Consider the following 9285-nt stretch of genomic DNA (forward strand, 5'->3'; position numbering starts at 1 on the left):
AATCGACACGAGGATCTAAAGCCTGATATGCTTACCACTGGACCAACAGTACAGTTTGTTTATAAAATTATTGTTGAGTAAAAAGTTGCATGTAAAAAGTATTGCGTATGACCGCAGCCTTACATAGTTAGCGTTATCGAGCCGGGTCAGCATCATTGTTTATTGCCCCCTTGTATCTGATAACATGTTATCTGCAATAAAACTATAAAGCATAATGTTCCTCACAATAATGAGTACTGCAAACCATATTGAATTAGTTCCAATAAAGATTACTCACCTAAGTATATCAGTTGGAATTCGAAACCCACCCATCGAATTAAACAAATGTACGCACCTATGATTATCAAACAGCAGTGTCAAGGAGAGACTAGTTACATCTCGTGCGGATTAACTTGACACCTGCCACGAATTATATTTGTACTTTGGTTGTATGGTTGTGTTTAGTAGCCAGGTGTCAATTTAATGCGCATCAATTAATATGTTATTATTTACAAACCGACATCCCGCGGTTTTATTTATAATGGTATGTGGAGCTTTTACCCACCACGCACCAATGCGTTTGTAAGGGCTAATTGTTGGAGATTAAAAAGTGCCCCTGCCCAACCTCCTAGTACGAGTAGGCACCTATAGTTTGTAAGGATTTAAAAATTAGTGGGCGATGACTGACCTCAGTCTTGGATTAGCCTGTAACTATGAAAGCAATTTTTTTAGATAATTCCCTCTAGGGGGGAATTAAAGACGACCGAGAAATAATTAGGCTTCTAATACTAATCGTCTCTCTTAAAGAAGCGGGAAATTATATATGTAGGTTCAAAGGATAGGTTATCAAAAGATATGTATACAAAAGTACTATAAATTGCTCAGCGATTAGACTAGGCCACGACCTTATCTGCAAGAGAATTGATTTCACCTCTGGATAAAATAGGGTAACTCGCTGGTCACACTATATTTTTTGTTCTATTATATATCTTCACTCGGTAAGATAGAGTCTGTTTTTGTGTGACAAATATTTTTTTCCTTTAATATGAATTAAGTCTGGCTAATAAAAGTAGAGACTAAAATCGCCCGCCAAATTTAAAAATTCATATAAACAAATTAAAAAAGCATACGTTTTCATAATTTTTTTTTAATTATTTTTGTTAGTGAATACATTACTACCTATAATTATTTTAGGTATTATCTGAGTATATTCCAATATTTGTACTATAATTTACAGAATTTACTCCGACTTTTTTAAATGTGGCGGGCGATTTCAGTCTCTACTTTCATTGGCCAAACTCTAAAGCCTAGTTCGGACTACTTTAGTATTTTAGTCAAGTACTAACAATTTATGATATACCGCCCAAAAACTGCTCGTACTCGACTAAAAAACTAAAGTATTCTCTAGGGCCTTTAATGGACTCCGTTTACGGCGTAATATATTTATTGTCTGTTGCTCAAAAGGGCTATAGCTCAGAGCCATAAAGTTATTTAAAAAAAATAATATCAAAGTCTAAACTTTGACATTGACATTTTGTTGTAAACAAATATTCGAAGATCGATCGATTCCTTTTGAAAAATAATTTAGAGTATTTTAATATTTATTATTTCAAGTAATACAATATTGTCATGTCTTTTAAAACAAAGGACGTTACCCTGTCTGATGACCGACCAAAAACGTTACTCTTGCAAAAACATTCGGATTACTTAGCTGGTTACGGTTTGAACAAAGATGATTACGAGTTTTGCATGACGGAGTACCTGCGAATGTCGGGCATATACTGGAGTTTAACAGCTATGGAACTGATGGACCAATCGTCAAGGTAAAGCTTGTGAAGCCCACTGCAGAACCAGGCCCAAGTCAGGTTGTGCAAGTGAACTTGATATTATTAACAGCAAATAAGTTATAATATGTATATTGTTGCTGCAAATGAGCAGCTTAATTTAATATGTAATTGTTTTCTCTGCAACATAGTAATAATAATAATAATACATAAACGAGTTTACCGCCATGTGGAATGTTGAGTCAACTATATCCCGCAGCGGGAGGGTTATACATTTTTATTAGTGTTTTGTATTATATTTTATAATAGCGGACACCTGCGACTTTGTCCATGTAAAACTCTACCCCACCCTACCCTACTCCCACTACACCTACTGTAGCACACCCCTACCCTAAGTATCCTTCATCATGTCCATCTTCTCATTCTAAGCCACCTTTCCACCAATTTTCAGTCAAATTGGTCCAACCATTCTTGAGTTATTTTATATTATAACATTAAAAAAAAGGATAAATAAATAAATGAGAGTTAAAAATACCTATTCATATTTCAGAATGCCCAAAGACGATATCATATCATTCATCTCATCCTGTCAAGACAATGAGAGTGGAGGTATATCAGCGAGCAATGGTCATGACCCACACATGCTTTACACACTAAGTGCTGTTCAGGTATCTTTGTACTTTTTACAGTATCAGATAGATACATAACTTATGATTTGTACATGTCTTTATGTATCTGGTGAAGAGTTGCCACAACACTAAGTTTTTTGACAGCCTCTGTGGTACAGTGGTATGCACAGTGGGTTTACAAGATAGAGGTCCTGGGTTCGATCCCCCGTTGGGCCAATTGAGGTTTTCTTGAGTGGTCCAGGTCTGGCTGGTCAGAGGTTTGGGCCGTGATTAGTTACTACCCTACCAACAAAAGATGTATAGAAACCGAAAAGAGTGGATTTCATCCTACTCCTAACAAGTTAGCCCGCTTGAAAAAAAAAAGTACTTATTGTGATTGAGGACATGGTTTCTCTTGTACTTGAGGTATATCTATACTAATATTATAAAGAGTTGTGGTATTGTAGAGTGTAATCTCTGGATCTGCTGAACAGATTTGGAAAATCTTTATATAATTATCTTTATATTATATTTCCTATATAATTTATAATAGAAAGCCACATAATTTGTGAGTGCCATAGGCTATATTAATTTATCACTGTATTCCCACAGGAACAGAAACTATTCAGGTCAAACAGCAGGGTGTTGGCTAGTAAATTATGAAAGTCTGTGTCACACTGTAAAATGATACAAACTAAACATAAATTGAAATTCAATTTTTTTAATGGTGACTCTGAGCAGTTATCTCTGTTCTTGTTACATCATTGTTGTTTCATCATTATGCATTATACTTGTAATGTTTTTTTTTCAGGTTCTGGCAATGTATGACAGACTAGATGCCATTGATGTGGAGGGAGTAGTCCGTTATGTGTCTTCACTACAGCAAGAGGACGGTAGCTTTTTTGGTAAATATATTTTTTTCTCTTGACTAGAAACATGTCTGTTGGAGAGCCTAAAGAGTTTGACATCCAAAAAAAATGTTCTTGGATATAAAAATAAAAATCCTTTTTGAATAACAAAGGTCAGAAGGAGCTTTTCTTTTCAATCTTTTGAAAAGTAAAGTAAATTTTAGTAATTTTTCATTAAGCTTATTACTAATATGGTGATGGTTTTCCAGTATGACATTCTATGACAGGCTGCAGGAAGATATTATGATTTGATAAATTTCCTTTAGATTCATCATCAAACACATCAGAATATAACCACAAATTTTTCAAAATAGCTTCATGAATGATGTCATAATAATTGGAAAAAAAGAACATGTGTCTGGTTTGATATTTCAAGTTTAATTTATTTTTATATAATAAATAGTTAATTATATCACACAGGTGACATGTGGGGGGAAGTAGACACGAGGTTCTCGTTCTGTGCAGTCATGTGCTTGTCTCTGCTTCAGCGGCTGGACGCCATTGACGTGAACAAAGCGGTCGACTTTGTATTGAGTTGTATGAACTTTGACGGAGGTTTTGGATCCAAACCTGGTTCTGAAAGTCATGCAGGTAATATTCAACTGTGTATTTTTTCTTTACTGTGGTCATTGTTACTAGCCATTTGAATGACCCAATAACGGGTCAGACCTCTTTCTTTACAGAAGAGGGATATAAATTTAACTTGTTAAGATTTCTCACATGGGCTTTTTTATTGACCTGTAACTTTTGTACTACCGTCAGTACACAAAATACTTGAGATTAAAAGTGGGATTTTTCGCGATTTTTCACAAATCAGCTCAAATTTACCTCTTTAAAAGGACGCAATCATGTAGAAAATTTTGTAAACTGGCCAATTTTGCTTTGACAGTTTTAGAATTATTGATAAAGAAAATTATTCCTAAAGGCCTATAAATATAGTCCAATATTCAATAAAATCCTAAATTCAGAACAAATTCAACCTTAAGTATTGAGTTTAAGGTTGAATTTGCAAATGCGACTACTTATAATGAGTGCCAAGTTTTCTCTGGCACTCATAGAGTGGGGACGTTTTTGTTCGCTGATTGTGCATCCACTTTTTAATAGTCAATCGATGTAAGCGTAACGTTATTGAATAACGAAATTTAACGGAAGATAACAATTGCAGGTTTAATATACTGCTGCGTGGGCACGCTCTCCATCTGCAAGCGCATGGACGCGCTGAAGGCGGCCGAGCTGGCGTGGTGGCTGTGCGAGCGCCAGCTGCCCAGCGGTGGGCTCAACGGCAGGCCGGAGAAACTGCCCGACTTGTGCTATTCATGGTAGGCATTCATGGCGTGCCGCGATATAATAAGCTACATTTGTCTTACTCATCGTTAACTCATCATTTAACGATAAGACGACCATAACAAATTTAGCCATTGTCATGAAAGAGAGGGGTATAATTTCAATGTTGCGGTTATTGGTTGACAATATATGTCTCTCCTCAGGGAATGCTAAACGTTCTGGAAGTCGATGCCGCTTTGAATGTAGTAGTTGAGCTTCCAAAATTAGAAAAACTGAAAGAATTAATACTAAAAAAAACGACCTAAAAGTAAAACCTGTTCTGCATTTGTTAGTCTTCCAAAATTTTTTACACTTACAGTACAATGTCGTGTAAAAACCGAAAGGATTGTATTTTCATCCTCCTAATAAGTTAGCCCGCTTCCATCTTACATTGCATCATCACTTACCATCAGGTGAGATTGTAGTCAAGGATTAACTTGTAAATAATAAAAAAAAAAAAAAATTGTGCCGCGCTTAAAATTAGTACAGAATTGTGAGGATGTTCAGGTCAGCAACCTGTGTATTTGTATTGCAACAGTTAAAAATCATAATTTTCAATTTTAAAACGTAAACGTCAATACCCAAGAAACCGAAATTATATTAATTGTCGTGTCGTGACTGAACAGAATCGTTTTTATACATTTAGTACGGAAGCGTCAAAACTTCACGTGTCGACACGACCAATAATTATCTGGTGTGATATATACATAATTGAACCTTTACTATTTTTATGTTTTTTTTTTTCAGGTGGGTAATGTCATCGTTATCAATGCTAAATAGGATACATTGGGTGGACAAGAAAAACTTAGAACAATACATTCTAGCCTGCCAAGATGCAGAGACAGGCGGCTTTAGCGACCGACCGGGGGACATAACTGATCCTTTTCACACTTTATTTGGTTTAGCTGGCCTTTCCTTACTTGGCAACACCAGCATAAAACGGGTAAACCCCACGTATTGCATGCCACAAGAAACCATAGACAGATTAAATTTAGAACCACAGATACTACAAATATAATTTATTTTAAATACGTTTGTATAAATTATAATATATTTAAGTCCTCAGGTTGTTTATTTTTGATACCCTAACTGTGACGGCCACGTGGCGCAGGTGGCGCAGTAGTTAGTGATACTGCTGTCTGCATGGCTGTGAGTTTGATCCCACAAACAACTGGAAAATATTGTGAGATGAGCACGGGCGTTTTCCAATAAATGGGTGGATATGCGAAATCTAATAAATAAATTCGAAAGGTCATTTTCATCACGAGATTTCACGCTTGACGTACAAAGATGAAATTTGACTGGGATATAGTTTACAGTTAGTAGGTATCCGCAAAGAATGGATTTTGCGATAGGGCCGCATTAAAGAGGTCTAAGAACGGGGGCACACGATGCGTTGCAGCGCCGGAGCGGTGTCGCTGCGTCGTCTTAAGTGTAAAATACATTCTACTCTATGGTGTAAATATCTGTGGCATGTGACACGATGCGCCGTACTGGGGCCTAATTGTCTAACGGAGTTCATTGATCGTAAAGTTCATACGATCGGCTACGATCAACGATCAATCGTAACTTTACATTGGTATTGTCTAATTTAGTTCATTATATGAAGACCGGATGGTGAACGATGAACTGAAATCATTCATGAAGATTGCGTATTGTTTATGCAAAACGATAGTGAAACTATCGTTAATAATATTATCAAGTTTAAGTCAAACTCCATAATAATGCATATATTTTAACAAAGTTTTATGTCTTTTGTTTAAAACATTAAAGAAGCATTAAATTTCACGAAAAATATCTACTATTGAAGAAAATAGCGTGAGAAAATGGTACATGCAACTCAAGTAACAAAACGCAATTAACGAATTTAACCATGGGCTATTTGGACTATTTGGTAATCTCTCTGTTGTCTGTGTAGGCTAGTGTCAAAATAACGGGGTATCCTATTAGTCTGTGGTGAAACATAGCATATTTATAACCTGTGGATTACAAATTTTAATTTAACAAAAACAAAACAAAACGAAATTTTTATTTTTCAGGTTTTAAAGAGAATTTAGAAATTGAGCAAAGTTTTACTAAATTATAGTGATCTTAGGAGCAAAGTTTACTTCGTTTGTGTTATTGTTAATCAAAAATATAAAAGTAAACAAAAAAGAAAACTACCTCTATCTAATTTTGTCGATGTCCATTTCTTAAGAAGTTTCTCGTTAAATCAACCCTTAACTCAGGGAAGGCAGGGCTAAGGTGGTTAGCGTAACTACAAGTGGTTAACTTACAGTTAGCCAACTGAAGAACAATCAACAATGCCCGATTAATAAGTGATCGCGCTGCTTGTCTACTACATGTCCCTGCACTAGTTATAGCAGTAATTTCTTTGTTGGGAAGTATTTAGCACATCCGGGCTGCGCAAAAGGAGAGGGTGGGCATTTCCTCTGTCTCTTAGAAAAGTCCGCATGTTATTTTTATCCCAGTGTTAATCTCTAAGTCTCGTATGAATCGGCACTAATATACATAGGTTTACCTAAGTGTGTGATGAGTGACTTCACAAACAGACTTATTATTAAAGGATTTGAACAGTTCTCTAGCTCTTTAGGGTGTTTTATTCCTTCACCAGCCAACAACATTGTCATAATTACAATGGGTTCGCAGAGTTAGTTTATCTAGGCATTTAGATATACCATTCAAAATCCTCTACTGAGAGCAAAATGTTACTCTTTTATTTTATATTTTTTATTCTTTACAAGTTAGGTTCAAAATCCACAACCCTTTCAGTTGCTACACGTCATCACACCGGAATGCTAAATCGCTTGGCCGTATGTCTCAATTGGTCCAGCCGGGGATCAAACACAAGACCTTCAGAACATTAACTATCATTAACATCTGATAGTGGTATATTAACACCATAACTACCAATCCACATTGGAGCAGGTTTTTTTTTTATTCTTTACAAGTTAGCCCTTGACTACAATCTCACCTGATGGTAAGTGATGATGTAATCTAAGATGGTAACGGGCTTACTTGTTAGGAGTAGTAAGACAATCCACACCCCTTTTGGTTTCTACATGGCATCATACCGGAATGCTAAATCGCTTAGTGGTAGGTCTTTGCCAGTAAGGTGGTAACTGGCCGAAGCCTCCCACCAGCCAGACCTAGACCAATTGAGAAAACCTCAATCGGCCCAGCCAGGGATCAAACCCAGGACACCACTGCTAATGTTTTCCTCTCAAAGATTCTATCTAACTTTTAGTATGAAATATTAATTTTTTTTTTAATTTCAGACTAAATTGATTATTATGAACAGACCATTATGATGAACCACTGATATTGACTGAGAGACATGAAGATGAGTGCTTTGACAACAAGACTGACTGGCTGAGCCAGCTTAAGAATTATGTGGTGTGTGTGTGTGTGTGTGTCTAATTCCAGGAGCTCTCTATGTCAGCCATCCATCTATATTCTTACTCATTTTTGTTAATTATAAAATAAATTTGATTATTTAGTGTGTAACTTCATTGTACCTAGCTAGCTAGCTGTTAGAAAGATAGCATCTGTAATAATTTATTTACGGTAAAACATATTTAAAAATAAACATGCTTTAACATTTAAGTATGGCCAATATGTTGTCAAGTACAGTGGGCAGGGCTGAATGAAATGAAATGAAATGAAAATATACTTTATTGTACACCACACAGAAACATACGATACAAAAAAATAATGGAAAGAAAGAAAAATGCACAATAGGCGACCAATCCATGATTGATAACTGATCCATGATGATGACTTGTTTTTCTGATTTAAGAAAATATACTAATCATCAAAACAGTGTCTGCAAGTACTGTACAGGCCGACTGTTTGGATGAGAAGTATATATTTGATTATTTTTAAGCTTCGTGGTTACAGGGTTTAAAAAATGTCTAACTGAAAGTCTATGTTTACTGTATTTATTATTATTATAATAAATAAACTTAAAAAAATCTTTTTTTTATAAACTTCCAACCCCTATTTCACCCTCAGAGGTGTCATTTTCATAATTCTTAGAATACTAGTAGTCAAGATACTGTAATAAAAGATACAGTTTGTGAGATTGTAGGGGTAAACACTGGACCTACTGAACCAATGTTGAACATTATTTTACCAATAAAAATCCACATTTGAGTATTATAGGCCATGTATTCCTTCCCACGGGAACAGGAATTATGTGGGTGAAACTGCAGGGGGGTTAACATACACAGGTATTATAAATGTATTTTTTACAACTACACTTTTTGAATAATTTATTTAATTATTGTAATGGTAAAAAAAAATATTAATAGTAAAATGTTAAACTGAAAGCTTTAGTTTTGGAAAAAGACTACAAAAAACAAACTCAGCGAAGTAAGTATTCTTTTATTTTCAAATATCAAAGACCAAATCAAATATCATCAGCATTTCACAATCTATGCAAATATTTTGATAATACACACACTATGATTTGACCGGATAACAGGGTCATCAGTACAATGTCCTATCAGCTAAAAGCCTTTGCCATCTTTTCTTCAGCACACCAATATGTTATTCCACTGTATTGCAGGTGCTTTTTGCAATATTGGAGTCTGCAGTTATAGGGCATATTAAATATCCTGTTAAGCAAAATTGTTAATATTGAGCATATTATAAAATACACACATCAACATTTAGTCTCAA

General features: G+C 35.3%; 1 protein-coding gene across 1 annotated transcript; it reads left to right on the forward strand.

The window, feature by feature from the left end:
• Positions 1-1531: 1531 nt before the first annotated feature.
• Positions 1532-5664, forward strand: LOC112048074 (geranylgeranyl transferase type-2 subunit beta). The gene is made up of 6 exons (XM_024085443.2): positions 1532-1802; positions 2314-2431; positions 3183-3276; positions 3700-3870; positions 4445-4598; positions 5350-5664. Exons 1-6 carry the CDS (start codon positions 1609-1611, stop codon positions 5618-5620), a joined length of 1002 nt encoding a protein of 333 aa, XP_023941211.2. The 5' UTR covers positions 1532-1608; the 3' UTR covers positions 5621-5664.
• The last annotated feature ends 3621 nt before the right edge of the window (positions 5665-9285 follow it).

This window comes from Bicyclus anynana, chromosome 11 (genome assembly GCF_947172395.1).
Source record: "Bicyclus anynana chromosome 11, ilBicAnyn1.1, whole genome shotgun sequence".
Taxonomy (NCBI): Eukaryota; Metazoa; Arthropoda; class Insecta; order Lepidoptera; family Nymphalidae; genus Bicyclus; species Bicyclus anynana.